The sequence below is a fragment of the Myiozetetes cayanensis genome, unplaced genomic scaffold (assembly GCF_022539395.1).
Source record: "Myiozetetes cayanensis isolate MyiCay16 unplaced genomic scaffold, myiCay2020 scf5-8, whole genome shotgun sequence".
NCBI classification, from domain to species: Eukaryota; Metazoa; Chordata; class Aves; order Passeriformes; family Tyrannidae; genus Myiozetetes; species Myiozetetes cayanensis.
Genome location: NW_026087742.1, coordinates 100,939,155 through 100,961,745, shown reverse-complemented (window position 1 = coordinate 100,961,745; position 22,591 = coordinate 100,939,155). Strand labels below are relative to the sequence as shown.

General features: G+C 43.7%; 1 protein-coding gene across 4 annotated transcripts in view; it reads right to left on the bottom strand.

Moving 5' to 3' along the window:
• NHS (NHS actin remodeling regulator) overlaps positions 1-22,591 on the bottom strand; it is a 258,185-nt gene that overhangs the window by 32,548 nt on the left and 203,046 nt on the right. Inside the window, exon 1 of one of the 4 annotated variants that reach the window (XM_050333982.1) lies at positions 19,194-19,297. The exons of 2 other annotated variants lie outside the window; for them this stretch is intronic. In XM_050333982.1, the coding sequence (XP_050189939.1) occupies positions 19,194-19,212 (19 nt within the window). In that variant the 5' untranslated portion in view covers positions 19,213-19,297. Of the gene's footprint in view, positions 1-18,824; positions 18,923-19,193; positions 19,298-22,591 lie in introns of those variants that run through there. One more of the 4 variants, XM_050333983.1, reaches the window with a different exon arrangement.

Sequence of the window (22,591 nt, the reverse complement as noted above, 5' to 3'; positions counted from 1 at the left end):
TTCACAGAGCTTTCTAATCACACTTCTCACATAAGGCAAGAGATGCTCAACTCAATGAAAGAGAAAGCTGTGTGCCAAACCTCCTGTTGCCTTGTTGCTCTAGTGCATCCTTGGGATTTTTTCAGGGTCCAGATGGGATGCTCCCGTCTTTGGTCACATCTTTTGTTCCTGCTTTCCTGGTATATTCTGATGTTTGTGGGGGCGCTGTTCATAACAGACATTTCCATTTCAGTGCCCACTGTCACAGGGCCATGACTGACTGATGACCCATTTTGGGCAGCTTTCTCCTTGGCTACTTTTCTCTGGGAGCCCAAGCTAGAAAATATGGTTTGTAATGGTTTTGCACATCATTATTTCTTATTATCGCTACTATCAGGGCGGAAATCCAAATTATTTCTGAGGAGTGTTTGCCCTGCGCAACCTAAGTCCAGGATGGATGTGAGGGGAAATCTCCAGTGGCACAGGCCTCAAGACATGGTTTGGGCAACCGGTCTGGACCTGAAGCCTGGATCACCAGCTCTGCCCTGCCACTGGCACTCACGCATGCAAATCAAAGCCCGCGCAACTGTGTCTACATGGGCTGCAGCTGCCCTCCAGACAAACAGGAGGGGAGACATGACAAAACAAGTTAAGTCTTTAGCTACATGTAGGCAACAGCATGAGTACTATTATTATTCTGTTCTGCGCTCATGGACAGACAATTTAGCAAATTTTTTGAACTCAAACAAAAAGGCAGAAACCTCACCGGCAGCAGAATCCATTGAGAAAGACCACAATCTTTTGTGCTCTTCGTATTGTTTTATTTCTTGCCAATACAATGAAACCTCTCATGTTTCAATCACAGTTTTTTAGCACATCCCTGTGACATTTTTCTGCCTCGTATTATGCTTCACATGGAAATAAAGCTATTCAGGAGAAAAATGGACAAGTGGACAAAATCCCATCCATATTTGGCATTCGAATAGCAGGACAGATTAAAATATTGAAAAGCATATGATTTGGATGTCATTTCCATGAGCAGATCCTTGAATTCTGAATTTATCTGATATTTGGTTGACTGGCACAACAGAAGTGATTCAAGAGGTTTGGGAAATGTGTGGTTCTTATACAGGTAAGAAGATTAGGCTTTTAAGCAATATGCACTTATGTGAAGAGTACCACATGCTAATCTCATTCTTGGCTTTGCTGCTTTCAATCACTGCTGGTGGTGTTTGAACATATTTAAACTGCTTTTCCTAACTCTGTTAAATAAGTTACAGCAGCCAGAATGGAACTTGGTATTTCAAAGTATTTCAAAACTGTCACTGCAGGATAGACAATAACCTCTTAGAAATACAGAGTATTTTATATGTTCAGTCCTTCATTCCTGTGAAGTTTCATTAGCCAGCAATTTCTTTCTCTCCTTTTATTCCTATTCTCCAGTCTATGTTTTACATGGCCTCCAAGAGTGCCCTGCAGGGCAACGGTAAAAAAGGCAGACAACATGGGAGTCCTGTCTGGCAAGCTTAAGGCTGCCATTAGGCCAACTATTCTGCAGGAATATTAATTTCATATTCAATTCAGGTTGCTACCATACTCCATGAGAAAACAAAAAGCTAACCATCCAGTAAAAGAGTGAATGCATAAACAGTGTTAAAGAAAAACCCCAAAGCAAACTTTATTTTAAGGTTACTGAACCTAATGGTAAGGATGGATTATTATAGCAGGGCTGATTTGACATCCGCACATGCACGTCTATGAATTTGTGTACACATACACACACTGCAGAGCATGTAACTGAAATCAGTGTCCCAAGAGAGCTCTTTCAATCCTACATGCTTAATTAGTTGAAAGTACTTCTTTCACTTTGACACACTTTCAGCGCTTGTCAACACAGATTTCTTCCCATGCTGACCCTTCACATTAATCCCACTCTCAATACGCAGCAAGATAGTCTCTTATCTCCAGTAGTGCAGTGTGTGGTCTTCATAAAACACTTTGTTAGCACACTTTCAGACATCCTTTGCAATTCTCTCTCACTGCTCTGCTATTTTTCTCCTGTACTGACTCAGCCCAAATCACTACTAAGCTTGCCTGAGTTGCTCTAGTAGGTCACCATAATGCTCTCCCTTTTATCACAAGGAAGTGTGCTATGCACTGTGATGTTGCTCTCAGATCACTCACCTTGATTTCACATGGCAGCACTCTAGAACAAAGCTTTACAAAATTCACTTACTTGGTTACTGCTTACCTTCATGAAAAAACACCCTCACATTCCCCAGCCCACAGACATTTTTGAGATAGGGCAAGCCTTTTTATGGCAGCAGCTTTAGAGTGTGTTGCCTATTTTCCTACCCCAAGCATTGATTTCCCCTGAATATTACCCTCTGAACATTCCCACTCAAAGTGGTCGTTTTCAAGTAATAGCCTTTTGAGTCTGTGCTGAGGATCCTCTTTTCAAGAAGAGCAGACTTGCACATTGCACCACCTATTTCCACATCAGCATCCACAATATGAACAACCTCTCCACATTTTGAACACAGAGATTATCTGTAAAACATCACGAGCATTGAAGAAGCACACTGGAAGATGACACTCATAAGAGAATGTGCTTGCCATATTGGAAGATAAGATTCAGATTACTTATTCCAAGTACAGCAAATACATTTCTGTTTTCCTTGAAATCTTCAAAAACTATAACCTTTCATCTAAGCTCTAAGAGTCAGTCTCCATCAATGTCTGTGCCTTCTCCATTTGGCTCTCAGAAGCACCATTTAGCATCAATTTACACAGAAGATGAATGAGCGGGGACCCTCTTCCCTTCCACTGACACCGTATGTAGGTTGAGAAATCAAACCCCCAGAAGTCAGGAAAAGAAACCCATGTATTAAGAGCAGAGATGGTGGCTCATATTTCACAGTTCTTCCTCCCCATCAGTCTTTTTCAGTGTGCTTGGCTAGATGCCTTAACTGCAAGTCAAGGTAAGTAGCAACAGTTTTTTCCAATTATATTTAGTAAATTCTATGCTACTATTATAACACATGTCCCTTCAAATTACTCACAGTCATGCAGGGAAAGACAGAAAGACAATCATCTCAGAGGGACCACAGGCAACTCTTTTTTTCTTCCTCTGGAGAAACATTCTTGCTGTTCTTGCAGCTCCATTAGTCTTTTCTGCAGAGAAATTGAGAGACCTGGCTCTGTCTCAGGTCTCTCTATCCCCGTCTCTTGAGGTCATGTCTCTCCTGGGAAGCTTTCTCCCCCACAGTGGTAAGACAGTGTGTTTCCTGGGACAGGCATCAAAAATTACAGGCACTACTCCACAGTGTTTCTCCGGAGCCACTCTGATCATGGCCCAGAGCTGTCTGGGCACAGGGGTGCAGTTACAGATACAACCACTTCACTGTGTAGCTCCTGTGTGTTCTTTCAGTACAACTCTTCTCCAATCTCAGTGAATACCCAAGTTTTCCATGACCAGCCCTCTCAGATGTTCGCTTTGGCTCTGGCCTCCCAAGTGGTTTCCTTGAAGCCCAGTTTCAGACCATCATCTATGAACTGGGCTTGCAGAGCACCCAGCCCACAAATCATAGAACTATAGAACTGGTTTGGTTAGAAGAGACCTTAAAGATGACCTACTTACAACTCCCTTCCACTAGACCAGATTGCTCTGGGCCAGGAGGAAGGTCCTATTTCAACACAGTTTAGCAAAATCCATCTCCAGGCCCACTTCTGACAAGACACTTCTGTAAAACATTAGTGCAAAGTGAGCTGTAGGGGTCCAGAGAGGCACACTGAGAACATGGCCATCTGAATTACTGAGTGTCATTTGTTGAAATAATACTGAACGCAGTCCTTTTTGTTTTGTAAGGGGAAGGATAGCTGCTTGAAAATAAGGATTTCTGATCCTTTCCAAATGAATTGTTTGTAATGAAGAAACCTACTTAGAATTTAGAATTCTTGTGTATGCCCTCCACCCTTCTTGTGGTGCCAAAGACACGTCCCAGCACCACTCACTGCCAGAGCTTCAGCTCCTAGCCAGAGATTGTAGCCTCTCCTCTCCAGGCAATTTGGGCTTGAAATTAGCCCTTCATCCCTAAAGCATGGACATGTTACAATATATGAATGGACTGTATTACTTACAATACTTTCTATACACATGTATACAAAGCTACCAGGACACACTGTATTACTTTTTAAAGAAGCCCATCCAGATAACATTTGGAAACTCTGTCAGTGATATTGTGTATGTAGACTGCAGGATGAATGACTGTCAAGATAAATTATTTTCCCACTCTTGTTACTATTTGAATAACATGTTCTCAGCTTACTCACCTTAGGCACTAATATTTTTTCTGCACACTTGCACTGTTTTTTTCTACTGTATTTCAAGTCCTTGCTTATGTAAAATGGTCCACAAGCCTCAATCCTAGCTTGCAAATTTAACCAGGAGGTGAGCATTGTTGACTGTATCCTCACTGCATGTCCTGCAGAGGGTGCAAACCTGTAACCATGCCAGTTAGGGAGCCCCTACAGCTCATGCTGACCCACTAATCCCCACTTTGGATTGAGACATCATGGCCAATGGCAACTAGTACATAAAATTTAACATGAACACATTTAAGCTAAAATAAGTTTTAAAACATTTGTTTCTTTTAAGGTGTCGTAGGGTGTTAACAAAGATCATAATGTTGGCTCTCCTTTATTATTACGGCTAATATGGCTTTATGAGCCCAAACCATATCCTATTATTTGTACTCACATTTATGCTATTTAGCCACATACTCATGCACAAAACCTAATTGAATTCTGATGGGATTTCTGAAAAGCCACAGCTGCTGAAGAGCTACAACTGCTGAAGAACTACAGGGTTTGTCAGATGCTGCAGGGGTGTGGACCACTCTCTGGTGAGAGTTGTCATCCAGAACAAAGCTGCAAACAGCTAATTCTTGCACATTTGTAAACTCATCTGTCTTTGTGCATGCATCAGACTGAGTGCGAGGCAGTTTTCAACACATCAGCTTTAGCACAACAAATACACAGAGTGGCAAACAATTGCCTACTTAATGTACATATAAAATTATTACCTTTTAAGTGTGGGCAGACATTTTGTTATGCTTGTGCACCAAGTACTGCACACGAAGAAGAAAACCAGAAGGCATGGTGAAATGGCTACATTTCACTGCATCCAGTCAAAACCAGAGTAGAAATGTCAGGTGTCAAAACCTACTGGTAACTATCAAACACCACTGTGACTGCACCACCTGCAACACTGGGCATGAAGCCTTCAAACTCTTGACTTTGATGAAAAGGAAATGGTACGAAACTGCATGAAATAGACTGCACCAAAAAAAAAAAATCCACAGGAAAAGAAATTAAACTAGGAAATGCTTTCAGGAAAGGAAAAAGGAAAGGAACAAAGGAGAGTGGGGAGAAGGGCATTGGGAAAAGGGAGGATTGTCATTAGAATTATCAGGCAGAAAGCATAAGTTAAAAATGGGGCCATTGAGTAGCAAACAGTGTTTGACCTTAATGTATCGTGTATCAAGTGGAATGGTGAATCAGGGCAGAGAGCACTCCTGGGAACTTGGATTTATTCACAAGGAGCAAAGTTGACAGTATTTTCAAGCATAAAGAAGCATACAACGGAAAGTAATCACAAAAGTAACTTTCCCCAGGGGAGATTTGTCTCCGTGGAGAATTTCTGTAGCTAACAGATAGGCTCCTCACTGATTTTGAGTACAAATAAGCCTCAGAGAGCTCTGAAGTGTCCTCTAGCAGCACCTGTCCCCCTTGTTCACTGTGGAAGGACCTCCACTGTGAGGACCTGGCATGCCCTTTCACCACCAGGCACCGAGAGGGGAGATATCACCTTTACAGGGCAGTAGGACTGCCTACTTGGAAACAAATGTGAGTCTGCAAAAAGCTATGGATGGATTCCCACGTTCAGTCATCAAATATATTCAACGACAAAGTGAAAAAAAATTGGGCCATGGACAGGCAAGCTACCAAGGCATAAAGTGAGTTTTATCTTAAAAGGTGAAGCATCACCTGAGAAACTGAACAAAATACATTGAATTTTATGAAGAGAGGGATAAACACACACATAAACATGACACAATAAGCTGGACCAGGTGTCAAATTGTGTTGTCCTTGCTCTGTCCTTTCTGAGTTGTGGATCTGCCTGACTTCTCTAGACCCTCCAGCTGTGCCAGGATTGGCCCTAATTACCTCCCTCCCACTTCACTGCCTTCTCCTCTCCACCTCTCTTCTTTCTGTATGGATTTTCCAAGTGGTGTTGAGAAAAGGAAGTGCTGGAAGAGGTGCCAGACTGCTCTAGAGGCTGAGATGCTATACATGCTGAACAGTGAAAGGCAGACAACACCCACAGATACAGCACAGCCCTGATCTGGCAGGATGGTGTCTGCAGGAGGGGAAGGTGGCAATCAGTCTTCACATCTTATCAACTCCCATAGCAGCTGCCAACACAGGCAGAGGGGGAGCCACCCCAGCCAACTTTTTTTTTTTTAAATTACTATATGAATTTTATTCATAAAGTCAGAGACATTTTATATAGAAATACAGATCAGTTACCAGCCATCTGCTTATTTCTATGTAGCATCTAAAGTATCATAAGGGTGTTACAGAGAATATGAAAACAAGGTCTTACCTCTGCTGCTGAGATTAAGATATAAACAAAAAAAAGGAAAGGAAAGGAAAGGAAAGGAAAGGAAAGGAAAGGAAAGGAAGGGAAAGGAAGGGAAGGAAGAGGGAAGGGAAGAGAAGGGAAGAGGAAAGGAAGAGGAAGGGAAGAGGAAGGGAAGAGGGAAGGGAAGAGGGAAGGAAGGGAAGGGAAAGGGAAGGAAAGGAAAGGGAAAGGAAGGGAAAGGAAGGGAAGGGAAGGAAGGAGAAGGAAGGGAAGGAAGGGAAGGAAGGGAAGGGAAGGAAGGAAGGAAGAAGGGAAGGGAAGGGAAGGGAAGGGAAGGAAGAAGGAAGAAGGAAGGGAAAGGAAGGGAAAGAAAAGAAAAGAAAAGAAAAGAAAAGAAAAGAAAAGAAAAGAAAAGAAAAGAAAAGAAAAGAAAAGAAAAGAAAAGAAAAGAAAAGAAAAGAAAAGAAAAGAAAAGAAAAGAAAATACAGGAGTTTGTATGCAGTAAAAAGCAAAGAACTGAGACAGTGTTTTCAAATGGTGGTTGCCTGGGCTGCTGTTGTTTAGAGATGGAGTTTGGCCTGGTACGTAGATATGCTAGCACATCTCTGCTCTAGCCTGGGGAAAGTTACCTGCTGGCCTCAACAGCCATCTCTTGTCCTGCCAGGGACCTCCTCACCTTTTCTATATTCTTTCTACGTGTGTGTCTTAAGAGCAGAAATCACCCTTTTATGCTAAGCATTTGCACATACAATAGTAGGCCCTGCATTTCATATGCTACTCCAATAATACCATATTGGTGAGTTTCTTTAGTGTTATACTCCTAAACGTAAAAGTAGACTTTCTTATTCCTGGTAGGGCATGCTCCGATCCTTTGCGGATGAGCTGTGGTTTGTATTTCCCGGGCTGCAGTTTTGGATCCTGCAGCACAACCAAGCTTTGCCATTTACAAGCAGCTCCAAAGCACCTCACTGGATAAATAATGGGTGGTTCATTACTCCGAATTAACTTGCCATGGTCAGTATAGAAAAAAGAGCCAGCCTGGTGCCCTTGTTGATTCGCACCAGAATCCAGACCCACATAGCACAGAAAGACACATAAATTCACCAATCACCTGCCAGATTCATTATCGCTCAAAGTTTTTTAACTACTGCATTTAAATACAGCTAATTCTGATAAATCAAAATTGTTTCACTGACTTGCCAGTTCAATAATTTAATCTTTATGTTTATTCACATTAGTAAGTATTGATTTCCTGTGGGATGCATGCATTTTCTCTCAGTGAGTGAGGCTGAGGTCTGCTTGGCAAAGTTTTTGTAACACAGTTATTTCTGAAGTTTGGGTATTGGCCTACTTAACATACTTTGACTGTAGCCTGTGCAACAGAACAGAAGAAAAAATATCTAAAAAGTGAAATCACCACTTAGCTAAGAAAATGGCATTAGGCAAAGATTCATTTGAATGTTTTTCATTTGGGTTACCCTTTTTTCCATCTATTAACACCCTGATTCCTTTTGTCTTTGTAATATTTGCACAATAGCAACAGTTTACAGATACTGCAATGCTTATCCACTCTACAAGGACCAGAGCAGTCTCTGCACAGTTAATACAACTCATCCTATTTTCGGTAAAATGTTACATGTATTTCTAGGATGGAAAAGCTACAACAAAAATTAACCTGTCAAAAGAAAATACCTAAACTTTGAAGATTCTCATTTAGACTTATAAAACAACTTGTTTTGCAGATGCTTCTACAGGACAGTGGAATAATTTTCAGGGCTTTAAGAAATCCCAGTTCTATCACCACTGAAGTTACAGACATATCCATAATAAGTTAAGGGAAATATTTGAAAGGGATAGCTAGAAGATAGCTTATTTCCTTCCCCTTTGATGCCCTTTTGTGGACACTCAGTGAGTGTAGGATTATGTTGCTCCAAGAGTACTGCATCCAGAACAAACCAATGATAACCAAAATGCCATGCATCACTCACAGAAATAAGCCTTGAAAGAGGGCTCTGAGCAGAAAACCCTTTCTCACCCCATTCACAAACTACTGAGACAGACATGTGCCCAAAACTGAGCTTATCCCCAAGGTAATTTTTGTATTCAGAAACTCTTTATTTTGAGGGCAAATGTAATGAATTTGTTGCCTACCACAGAAAGCACATATTTGCAACAGTACTATCACTGCCTAGTTTGTGATGATTCATCCCAGCAAGAGAAAAATGTCTCTTCCTCCAGCCAACTCCATGCTCAGTCCAGACTCCCCATGAGGTGAAGCCCCATCGAACTACAGCTCTAAATTTTTCAGACCTGCCTTTCAGATGCTATCATCCCCTGCCATGTTGATGGGGGCACAGATTATCAGGTAATTAATTCTCCTTTAATGTCATGAAACCAGGAAGACTTGGGGCTAGCTGTCCATCAGGTACATATCTCAGCAGTACCTGACATTTCTAGCCAAGTGCCTATGTAACATAACAATGTGTATAAGATTACAGCTGATGATGACCAGAGTTCATAGAATCACAGAATCACAGAATATGCCAAGTTGGAAGGGACCCACAAGGATCACCGAATCCAACTGCACAGGATGGCCCTGCACAGGACGATCCCAAAGAGTCACACCATGTGACTGAGAGTATTGTCCAAACACTTCTTGAACTCTATCAGGCTTGGTGCTGTGACCACTTCCCTGGGGAGCCTGTTCCAGTGCCCAACCGCTCTCTGGGTAAAGAATCTTTTTCTAATATCCAGCCTAAACTTTCCCTGACACAAGTTCAGGCCATTCCCTCAGGTCCTGCCACTGATCCCCAGAGAAGAGATCAGTGCCTGCCCCTCCTCTTCCCCTCAAAAGGAAGTTGTAGAATGCAATGAAGTCTCCCCTCAGTCTCCTCCTCTCCAGGCTGAACAGACCAAGTGCCCTCAGCCACTCCTCATACAGCTTCCCCTCGAGGCCCTTCACCATCTTCATTGGCCTCCTTTGGACGCTCTCTAATGGTTTAATATCTTTCTTATACTGTGGTGCCATGAGCCCCTGGTGGTCTAGTGGTAAAGACGCCGCGCTATCACCGCCGAGACCCGGGTTCGATTCCCGGTCAGGGCCACTCCCGGGCAGGTGGGGCTCGTTAGCCCTTAAAGGCAACCCATCTACGTCCTAAGGACCTCGCTGCCACCGTCCAAGCTCGCTTGGCCCCGGCAGATGAACCTTAGGATTAAAGGGTGGGCTCAGTTCCGCGCACACTGTGTCTCACCTAAAAAATCCAATGCGCAGGCTGGAAGGTGTAAAGACCTTCCCCGGATCTTCACTCGCGAAGACTGGCCATTATTATTATTTATTTTATTTATTATTATTACTGTGGTGCCCCAAACTGCCACAATATTCAAGGTGAGGCCTCACCAGTGCAGAGCAGAGCAGGACCTGCTCTGTCCCCTACCTCGACCGGCTGGTGATGCTTTGCCTGATGCCCCCCAAGGACATGGTTGGCCCTCCTGGCTGCCAGGGCTGACTCAGATTCAACTTTTCATCAAGCCAGGGGTCCCTTTTCATGGCGCTGCTTTCCAGAATCTCATTCCCCAGCCTGTACATCTGGGGTTGCCCCATCCCAGATGCAGAATCCGGCACTTTCCCTTATTGAACTTCATATGGTTGGTGATTGCCCAGTTCCCTAATTTGTCAAGGTCTCTCTGCAGAGCCTCCCTGCTTTCAAAGGAGTCAACAGCTCCTCCCAGTTTTGTGTCATCTGCAAACTTGTTTATTATCCCTTTCAGTCCTGTGTCCAAGTCATTTATGAAGATGTTGAAGAGCACAGGGCCCAAGATGGAGCCCTGTGGAACCCCACTAGTGACAGGTCATCAGTCTGATGTTACCTCAGTCAGTATTACTCTCTGTGCTCAACCCATGAGCCAATGATGTGTTTATCCAGCTGTGTGCTGTACATTTTTTCCAGAAGGATCCTGTGAGAGACGGTATTGAAAGCTTTACTGAAATCGAAAAAGATTACATCAGCTGACTTCCCTTGATCAACTAGGTGGGTTACCTTGTCATAAAAGGAAATCAGGTGTGATAAGCAGGACTTTCATAAGAGTGGTTTAGGTGAGAAGAGACCTTAGAGATCATCTAGTTTCAACTCCCTGCCATGGAGAGGAACACCTTTCACTAGACCTTGTTGGTCAGAGCTCCATCCAGCATTGCCTTGAACACTCCCAGGAATGGGGCATCCACAACTTCTCTGGGCAACCTGTTCCCATGCCCCACCACGCTCACAGTAAAGAATTTCTTCCTAATATCTAACCTAAACCTGTCCTCTTTCCATTTAAAAAAGTTGTCCCTTGTCCTGTCATGACAGACCTTGGTATTATAAGCCCCCCATACATACTGAAAGGCCACAATGAGGGTTCCCTGGAGCCTTCTCTTCTCTGGGCAGCCCAACCCCAGCTCTCTCTGCCTGTCCTCTCATGGCAGGTGTCCCAGCCCTCCCAGCAGCTCCGTGGCCTCTTCTGGACCTGCTCCCACAGCTCCATGTCTGTTGTGCTGAGGGCCCCTGGGCTGGACTGCACCACCACTGGGGTCTCACCAGTGCAGAGGACAGGAGGAAGTGGCCTGTCCTCAAGATCCCGTGAAATGCGGACAACACTGCTAAGTCCCACAGAGGCCTTCCTCTCATGAAGCTGTGCTGGCTGTGACTGATGACTGTGTTTAATACTAGCAATCTTCCACTAGATGATCATGGTAGGTCCCTTCCAATTTCTATTCTATTCTATTCTATTCTATTCTATTCTATTCTATTCTACTCTAAATTCTAAATTTAATTCTAAATTTAATTCTAACTCTGATTCTGTTCTGTTCTACCCTACCCTATTCTTTCTACCACCATGAGACAGAATGGCCACATTTCATGATTCTTATTTTATACCTAAGCTTCAAAATCATAATATCTCACAGTCTGACAACTCACTGCATGCAGGAAATCTCTATATAGTGTTGGGAGGTCATGAGCTGATACAAGGCAGTGTATTGAGCACATGAGGTAATGAACCTATGAAAATAATTCAGAGTCTAGCTAACTCTGGTTGTGTTATCTGGGGTCATTTCCTACTCTGAAACTATGAAGCTTCTTCAGGTTTTAATGCAACAAAATGACCTCTGTCTTTCTACAATACGTTATACTGGCAAAGTGGCTGCAGCCATGCTGACAGAACTGCATTTTAGTAGTCAGTCTCCTCCTTGCACTCCCATAGTCTTCAAAAAGATTATGCTGATAAATGGCAGTAAAGGCTTTGGCTGCACAGTTTTATGGGTCAAAGATGACACTCTTTTCAGAGTTTTGTCCCACACCTTTGCACAAGCAGAAATGAGTAGTGAAGAAAATGAGCTTGTGTTCATTCAGACTTGTTATGAAGAACACAACCTTTTAGATTCAGACTACATGAAAGAAATTTTAGTGTGGGGCACTACAGTTTTTACTCTTAGCTTAATTGACTGCAATTTCCCCACCTTGAGCTTCCCCACTTGACCTACTAAGTAATGCTTCTTCATAGGAAGTAGGAGTTTCCACCCAGCAAAGCTGAAACCCTTTTCATGGGATCACAAGCTCTTCAGCGTTGCTTTGTTTGCCAAATCCTATTCTGATAGCCCACAGACTACAATTTATAATATAAATAAAGTTTATTGCATCTCTTAGAGGTACAACCAACTGCACAGTGCCTCTGTTTAAACAGCTGCCAGAAGATGAGGGCAGGGCTCTGCTTGACTCCAAAAAAGTTTCCCATAATACCATGGCGACTTCACCATGATGCTGGTCCAAGAAACAACCTGGGAGTCGCAGGCTGACTAAGCCATGGAGTCACCTTCCTTCAGAGAGAATCAGAGACTGCAATGAGGCCAACCCAAGGTAGGATGACTGGTTTGGAAAATGAGCAAGGCTGACTGAAAGGATCAGGGCAGAGAGGATGGATTCCTAAACGTTACCAGTAGGCGTTATGAAGAGACATCATAGAAAATGCAGAAGAAAAACTGCATGAAATGTAAAAATATCACATGTAGTTCAGTAGAAACTCAGTGCAAACTCAGAAAATGGAACTGGAATAAACCAGATTCACACATCAGCCAGCCCTTGAATAGGCTAAATACTTTATGATACATTTATGCAGTGATGTACAACTTACAGGCTTATTTATTTTTTAATTTTGCCTCATATGAATAGACACCTGGCAGAAAAGGACAGTCATATATTGAGATAGAACAACTCAAGATGAAAGATTTTATCAAACCTGGGAGAACCAGTTTCCCCTCAGGTATTTGCTGGACTCCTTCAACATTGAAAGAGTGATAAATTATGAAATGTACGTTAGGATGTAAGTCAGGATAGTCCTGGACTGCTCCAAAGGACCAGCATTTGGCCTTCAATAAATGCCAGACCTGGGGATCTGAAGACACATTTCCAGGATGAAATGTGGACAGCACCCTTTTCCCAAGGCACTGCTAGACCCAGCCTGGAGACACCGATCCAGCTATTGAGCCTCTGCTCTGGCAAGTCTTGAAGCTTACAGCAAATCACAAGGTTTGGACTGGACTATAGCCTTGCAGTTTTGGAGTTGTCTGACACCAGCATCACATGTCCATGCACATTACAGAAGGAGAAAGAAAGCACATTACTGTTTCTGCAGGTTGAATTTGAGGAGTCTACCATTTAAGCACTGCACACCTTGTGTTTAAAAGGCTATTCAAGGTATTACAGTAATTTTTCTCATATTACAGCTGCAGCATTTCCAATGTACTCTGCCTTCCCTAAATGCTCATTAACCTGGGCCTCCCAAATCACATCTGCTCTTCCTGCCATTCAAACTGTGCTGGTGCAAGTCAAGTCTCTTTCTTGAAAGATCTTGAAAGAAGATCTTGAGAATAAAATTTAGTCACCAAAAACCTGGGAGGAATTCAGTTCAGCAGGGAAGTAAAACCATTTCTTTTGATGAAACTGATATACCACCAAACCTTTTTTTTACATTGTTATATGACACACTCACTGTTTCACAGTTAATTGAAAAAGCCATAAAGTCACGCAATTGTTCTGATCGTAGTAAAAATATAACCATGTGCTACAATTAAATTCCTACACCACAGATGATCAGGGTATAATAATTATTGTGGGTTTGGCTCAGCATTTGGAGTTAGACATTGAAAATAAAAAGGCTTTGGTAGGATGGTGCTGAGACAAGGAGTCTGGGAGAAATTAAGTGCAAGGGAAAATTGATCCTTCCCCTACCAGCCTGCCTTACCATGCTCATATTTGAAGCGGGAAGTCTGGAGCAGAGCTGTAGCGAGGTGATAACACAAACCACGCACTGGCCTTGCTGCTGGCCAGTCACACAGCAGAAACCCTGGGAGACAGGCATGGGATATCAGCTGGGCCAGGGCAGGGCTTAGGGCTGCAGGGCATCAGGAACATGATAGGCAAATCCCTCCAAGGTCTGCAAGTGCTACCACAGCACAGGCAGTGAATAATACCTTGTCAGCAGGCCACATTATTGAATAGCAATAACTTTCCATAATAACTAATTAATGTCACATACAGACCAGACACTTACAGGAGAGAAAGTGCTATAGCTCTTCCTTCATCAAACTGCAGCACTGAGGTCAAGTTTTACTCATCTGCTGGACCGCTGCAAGAGCCAGGACCCTCCCTTTGGCAGCTATGGGTTGAATCAAGCTGTTTGTCACCTTCCCCAGCTCTGTGGTGCCATTACTTTTGTGGTCATTCTGCCTGGATAGCAAGCTCTGGTGTATTTGGATATCCCACACTCAACCCTGAGATGTCATCCAGCTCTTGCTCCCCAGTGGGGACCTGTCTCTGCAAAAGGAGAGTCCCAGCAGAACCCACATTGTGCAGAGTTCATACCTCCCAGGAAAGCCCTCACTCCTCCCACAAAGGCTCCTTGGCATGCCCAAGAGCCTGGGAAACCTCAGGAAAAGTTTATTTTGGCAGGTTCAATAATGAGGGCATGGTCAGCACTCTATCCCCCCACTTTTCTTATGTACCAACAGGGGGACATACCTGTGTCGAGCATGTCAGCTTTTCATTCATAAAAGGCAGCCTGTATCTTTAATCACTTTGCCAGATAATAACAAAGAAACAAGCACTTGATTGTCTGTGTTATCAGACACTACTGGAAAAGTCTAGATAAGGATGCTGAACAACCTTGGCTTATTAGTATTCCACATGCAAACGCTTCCCCATAATCCAGAGTCATCTGTATCCCGGCAACCCTTTAAATTTCATTCTCACTGAATTGCCAGATCTTTATCAAAATATAATTACAGTCTTAATTTGGATGATAAATTTTGATTGCTTGTGCTGTGCCAAAAAAAATAAAAATTGTCAGGTACACGAGAAATGAGGTTCAACTGTGAGACATGAATCTGCATCTTCTGACATTGGTGCATCACCTTTCCTCTTATCAAAAATTTGATAGCTAGCAGTGAGGTTATGTAGGGGTAAATAGGCAGGGACATGAAAAAGAGTCTTCTGATGCCATCAAATGAAATTTGCACTAAAAACAGGGAGGAATTTGAAATCTGCAGTTGCATATGACGATTATCACTATTACGAAGATTATATACTATTATCATTATGAGGTGAATCATGTGCAGCACTGCTGTTCAAATCTGGAGGAAAACACTGGTCCTTCCTGAAACATGAAGAGATTGTGCAGAACTCGCCTTTTCTCTCACTGCCTTCCCCCTGCTGCCTTCAATTGCTGGCAGAAAACAGCACAGTGCTTTATAGTTATATCCAGATTACACAGATTTTTCCAAAACAAGTAGCCTAAAAAAAGTATCCCAGAGGACTATAACTACTGCCTGTTCTACCAAGAGAGCCCAAAGGAGTGGAGACAGCCCTGCAAACAAGCCATGGAGGTTACCTAGTTTCTAACTTAACAGAATACAGCAGTCCAAACCTACTTTGGTTTTACCCTGTTGAAATGCCGGGGGGAAATATAATTACTCAGATGACAATGGCATAAATGCAATTAGACATTTGACCTTAGTGTTTCTTGGTCACATGCACAGAGTTGAACTCATTGCTAAATTTGGGAAGTTCTTCTTTTCCTCCTTTCCCACAAACACACTCACACTGAGTTATTCACACTTTCTCTGCATCCCTGATAAGGATGCTTTCCTAGGACAGATGTGATCTCATCCCTTGAAAATTATTTCCTCGCCTCCTGTGGGGGTTTTTGGCACCCAGCCTCGGTCGATCCTCTTTATCTACTTCTGTAACTTTGATTACAATTGCATGCACCATAAAATGCCTCTTTGACACACCTGTTAGCTTGAATTCACTCTCATGGAGTGTATGTTGTCCTCCCCTGAGAAGACCATGCAAGATGAGAAGAACAGAAACAGTAAGTAAATTCTACCACAAAAACATACAGAAGGATTACACTGTAGATTGAAAGTCTGGTTGTATCACAGTTACAGTATGAAAAATGTGCTTCCTTGTGAGCAGAAGTCAACTACATCACTCAAATGAAGTCTGTTTCCCTAATGGTTCACTGCCCTAGCCCTCTCCAAGACACCACTCCAAACCATGCAGTTTTGTTCAGAGCCTGGTGTAAGCAAACACAGTTACTAACCAAGGGTGAGACTCAAAGCTCACTGAAGTCCAGAAAGATACTGCAACCTCTGCAATCATGTCTGTGCACTGGTTCCCATTCCCTAAGAATCATGTCCATCCCTGACACATCAGTAGTGCTTTTGCTGACAGTTAGCAGTACAAAGTTTTACAGCTGAATGGGCTCAGGCACTGAACCATTCTTGTCCTTTTGGTGGTAGAAGTTCATCAATGGGGCTAACTAATATTGCAGTAGAAATGGAGGGCAGGAAGGAACCATGAGAGAATTGTCTAGTCTGTGACTTTTCCAACTCTGAAACACAGACAAAATTAATAGCAAATTAGGCAACCACCTCCTGACACAGAAGATGTTTCCTATAGCGAATTTTGACTGATGTGTGACTGAACATGTCCTAAAAATGCCAAAATGCAAAACCAAGCTTAATTCCACTGCTCTAAAGTGGACTAAGTATTTTTAGTTCACCCCAATTTTATTATTCTTATTAGGCTTTAAAAAGGCTACAAGAAGGGCATCCTAAAAGCTCCATAGGAGCCTGTCCCGGTGCTTTTTTATCTCTCTGTGCTTGGAAAGGTCTTCCTAACCTTCCCTGCTGCAAAGTCAGCTGGCTCCTAAGGGGGAAGGCTGCAGAAGCAGGCATGCCCACTGCAGTCACATGCAGCTCCCCTCTTCTTCGGGTATCAGAATCAATCTCTAGTGCCATAAATTTGCAACTTCTCACCTCAGATGAACTGAGCTGAGACAAAAAAGCCAGAACTAGTGCCCTGGCCCAAAAGCCAGAACTAGTTTTCAGTCCAGGCGGGGCAGTGGGAATATCTGAGGCCCTAAAAGAGGAGGATGAGTTGCTGCTTACTCCAGATGCACAGTTCTTTGCCCTCCTAAAAATGCATTAATTTCCTGCTGGTGAAGGGTGCCATGCTAAAATCACGGGAAAACAAAGTTGCCTATCCACAGCAGCAGATTCAGCCTGGCACTAGAGAGATGGAAAGCTTCCATATGCCATGGTGACTAGTTCAGTACAGCCTGTTAACCATTCCCTCCACCTGCCAGGCACACTGCTTCCACATAAGCACTATCAGTGAAGACAAGCATACATCTGGATGAAAACCACACTGCCATTTTTCAAGCCTGGCTTTTATCTCTGAGTTACATGTTCCAACACCGAGGCTAATGCTCAGAAGACTGGCAGAAGAGGTTGCCAGATTTACTCTTCCTCTGCACCATGGCATGTTGCAGGGGGAGGAGTTCAAAATGGCCCCTGTGATGGCTGCCAGCATCTTCACAATAGCTGGTAAAAGAGAGGCTTGCTCCTCCCAGCTATTCTTCAGTAAGAGCTTTCTCAAGGGGAGCAATGGATTCCTCAAACCTTCAGCAAAAGCAGGAACTTCCTGAAGGAACATTTCTTATTCAGAAAGTATCACAATGTTCCTATTTTTTTTTCAGGCTCTTTTATTCTTGAGCCCAGATCTCCCATCTTTGAGCTCACAGTTGTCATGACAGACTACAGCAGAAGGTCTGTGGCTATCACATGCACATCCCAAGTTCCTAGTAAGCAAAACTGTGGTCTGGCTTCCTCAGCTATCTTCAGTGTTTTCCTGGGTGAAAATACAAGCAAGTCTCACCACTGGGAAAAGGGAGCCCAACAGGACTCTCAGCATTACACCCTCTGCCTTTGGACCAAGCAGCATCAAAACAACCACAAACCCAAACTGTACCAGTGATACCAGTAGCTGAATACTTGCAACTATAAACTGGGAATGTCTTCACTGCCTGCCATTTTGGCTAAGACACTTTACCCTTGATGGACCCATCTTGACAACTTTATTTATCCAAAAATTGCTTGACTACTTCTGCTGATTCCAGGAACCAGAGACTGAATAACCCTCTGTTGTGCTGACTGTCCACAGTGCAGTCTGGCAGCCCACTGATTTCTATGGAAGACAGCAACAGGGCAAGTGCAGGGGAGGGAGCAGCATGCAAGTGGTTAATGCATGCCATGAAGAACTATACATACATATACTGTCTCACATAGCCAGAATCTCTTACTGTTGACATTTTCCATTCAGTTCCACTGGAACCAAAATGCTCATAATAAAAATTTGGCAATCAAAAGCATAGAAATTGTCACCAAAGAAAAATAGTTTCTATCTATATAGTTGACCAGAAGTCTTTCTGCCTCTAACAGGCAATATTAATGCCTTCCATTACAGCAACAAATGCCAGCCAAGTCCCCTTCTTTCCACCTGTGATTTTAAAAGTACATTTCCCATGCAGAATGCTGTGTGCTTGGCAATCTCTGCATCTCCCCTCCCAATGAGTAGCAGAAATGCTACATGCTAAACTCTCTCCTGTAACGACATGGATTCCCACATTAGAGAAAAATTCTCAAACTACCCAGGAAAAACTTCAAATAAGCTGCAAGGTATTTAACAAACAAGAGGCAATAGCAAAAGTCAAACCCTCAAAGCAGAGAGAAAGAGAGAGAGAGAAAGAAAGAGAAAGAAAGAAATACCCTCTGCTTGACCCAAAATAACAGAACGGTTCTGCATAGGAAAGAAAATGAATTACCATTATGGGGACCCTCAGTCATTTAGAGTCTCCAGTCAAGGCTGAGAGCCATTCTGAGACTGCAGGTTTTTCCTCTAACTTCCCTCCCCAGCTCTGTGAGGAACCAGTTAAAAATGACATCACTGCTCATACTACCCTCCTCCCCCTCCCCATTCACTTGCTAAAAAAGCTGAGGCTGCTCCTCTCCCCCTGCATTGGCTCCAGATTCGGTCCTCACTCCTTGACAAGTTCCCGGTCTGCAGTTGACTGTGCAGATCGGTGTCAGTGCGGGACGGAGGATGAGTTTCTATGTGCTTTTAGAGCATCCCCACTGGCACCCACTTGAGATATAAAATAGCCTTTCCATTAAGAAATCAGAAGAGGTCTAACCTCGCGATGTATAATGCATTACACAACCAGCTCTACAGAAGGCAGACAGTCTTCCTCTTTGAAGCAGGAGGGAGAGAGAGACCCCCCAAGGGGTTCTGCATTTCGCCTCATCTTTCTTAGAGGAGAGGACCCTCTCTGTGGTTTGCTGCTGCATCCTCCTTGCATTAGGACTGCAATCTATCTTTTTTTTTTTTTTTTTTTTATTTCCCTCCCCCTGAGTGTGACATCATCAGACACCAACTTCACTTCTGTAATAAAAAAGGATCCCAAGCAGAGCTACCTGGTATGAGGTCATCTGGAGGACCCAGGCGATGCTGTCTCCTGAACAACTGTCGCTTCTTACAAAATACTATGCTCTTACACAGTGTCATCTGGATTTAATAACCCTGCGCTTGCTGCAGACCAGGAGACCCAGCTGCAGGGTGAGATCAGTGTCGTTTCTATCCCCGTGGGCTCCACCGGCATCACCAGCAAGCAGGTCCCTCTGGAATGCTCCCCTGGTACACACCATTCACCTCTCAACTCCGTTTATTCCCCTCCTCTGATTGCTGGGAAGGATGCTGCAGCAAAATCCCTCGGCCAGCACTCCTGTCTGCTCCAGAGCAGACAGGCTGAGAGCACCCAATGCATACGCTTCCCAGCACTCCTCCACTCTCCTCAGCTTTATCAGCATCACCGAAGGGGGCCTTCTACAGACACCCCTGACTGGAGGCTGCAGGAGCCAGCAGCTCACGGCCAGTCGCAGCGCAGGGCCTGTGCGTTGCCAAGGGCACCCGCCGCCTTATTTTCCCTTACCTGCGTTTTCTCTCCTGGGATAGTGCGGGGGCTTGTGCTGTGCCTGCCCATCCCCGGGGCAGCTCGTGGGTGCCAGAGTGGCTGGGGTGAGCCCCAGCGCCGACGCTGGGGCGAGGGACGGACGGCAGCTCCCGGGATCGGCAGCATTCCCTACGCGCTCCCATGCTTGCAGCGGCAGCCAGCAGCGGCGGCGGCAGCCACAGCGCTGGCAGGAGAGAGGAGTCTGTGTGCACATGCATATGTATAACATATGCCTTCGTGTACCTGTTATACAGACACAGAGCTACAGGATGGTATAAACACAGACGTGCGTTTTGGATCTCTTGCTACCAGCAGTGCCGCAGACGTATAAAATATTGAGAAAAGTGAAAGGACTGATGGGATACGGAATTTAAAAGGTGTGTGGATGTGACACTCAGGGACAGAGTGTAGTGATGGACCTGGCAGTGGCAGGTAAATGTTTGGATTCAATGATCTTAGAAGTCTTTTCCAACTTTAAAGATTCCATAATCTTATGATACAACTGCATTCGCAAATGTGCTCAGATTGGTTTGTGTCTACACAGTCTGTACACAAATACAACCCTTGCTGCAGTGTTGATTACAGGTGAGTATCTGAAACAGGACTATAAAAGCTTCACAAAACTCATGCAAGCTCCTGTAAAAGGTGAGTGGTATGTCACACACATCATGTAACAGTACTTCTTTGTAAGCTAGACATGTCTTACGTGGAGGGAGACTGGAAAAGTCAGGAATGAAACCCCCATCAACCCTCTGAATTAGCAACATGCCAGTGCATCAAGTCCCAGAGAAAATCCATGCTAGAAACAGGGAGTCAGTGGGAAGTCAAAAGAAGTCAGTAAAAATCCTGCCTCAGGGTTTATGAATAACTCCCTCTCCCTTATTTTTCAGAGCTGAGTTTTGCACATGGGCTGGTAACACATTCTTATCAAACACCAGAGCCCTTCTCAATGAGCCAGAGTTAAAAGCCTGACATCTCATGTCATCTGGGAAGAACAACTTTACATACTCATCAAAGACAGGATTTCCACTAAAGATTCCCTCTCCATCTCATAGCAAGTGGCCCTGCAGGTCTTCTTTTCCACAGCCCTGCCAGACTGCACTCACCCTCTCTGGGCATGCAGAAGGCGCAGGTCTCTGGCATGGGAAGGTGTGAGTCTAAGATTGAGGAGTGATGACTGTGGTGGGTAGGGGTGTGGGACCATATTTGAAGCTCTACCAGTGTGAATCTTCACATAAACACAGAAGAGCATGTCCTCTGCCATCACTCATTAATCAAACCTCAGTTTTCTAACTGCTCTGGTAGGGATATCACAGTTGTTAGCAAAGGGGGATCCTACATACATGTAGCAGCATCAGTAACATCTCTGGAGAAACATGGATTATACATCATATAGTAGATCTAAAGACAAAAAAAAAAAGAAGCGTGCCAATTCACCAGATGAATCCCTGTATTTCACTTCCAAATGAAGTGTTTAACCCAGTTTCCTAAGGAAAAAAAGCAAACTTGCTGGCATCTGTCCCCTGCATCCAATTCCCATAATCTTTGAGTTCCCTGCCCAAATTTGCCAGAATAATTTGGTTATGTTCTATATAATTAAGTACCTACAAATTTAAGGTGACCCCCCCCCCCCCAACTAAATCAGTGCTATTCTCATTTAGAACAACCAGGTAAAATTTCCACTGGGAAATTACTGGCTGACTGGCTCTGTGCTAGTGGTGATCCCCTTGCCCTGGGAGAGGGGAAGAGTGTCCTCTGGCTTTTCCGAAAAGGTAGAAAGTGTTTCAGAGAGTAAAGAACAAGTCTAAAAATCTGCGATAAGTCATTACTTTTTTGTTTTCTTTGGTCAAAGTGACAATTTGTTTAGTGTTTTTTTGTTTTCCTAAATCTGCTTCTCACAGTCAGCACTTTGGAGCTCAAATGCCAGGGATTTTACCCCCTGAAGAAACCTTTGAACATGCCCTTCTCATTTTACTTTCATTCTCCTAAGTAATGGCATTGTTTTAATTGGCCAGGAACCTTTGTAGACTGCTGGCTGGTTATAACAGCTCCCAGACCTGACAAGTTCCATTCTCATTCCTGGCTGTGAGATGTTTTTTCAGGAAAGCAAACAAACTCATTCCTGTAAGAAAGAACAGGCAAACAAAGTGTGAGATTGAGGGGGTTGGGGGTGGAAAGAACCCAACAGAAATAAATTAGGGCTGAAACTACATCCATAGCTCCCAAAACTCCCAAAGAGGCAGAAATTCTTCTAGTCAGAAGGGAGAGAATCTTGTCCACCTCTCCCATCATTTCCCCTACTATTATACTGATATTGTCTAACTGTTCTACTTAGTGATTACAGATTGTTTTGAGTATTTGGGTGACTGAGTGCTCAAATTAATGAGCATCAAGTAGCAGCACCACCCTAATATATGCATATACCTTGGGGTACCTCCAAAGCAAATGGGGCAGAATATGCTCCATATTACATGAATTCTTCACTTGCCTTAGCAAATGTACCTTGTTCAGGAGTTCCACTATCTTCTTTAATCTAGTACTATGCCTCCCACAAGCACAGTTTAACAAATGTATTTTATCAT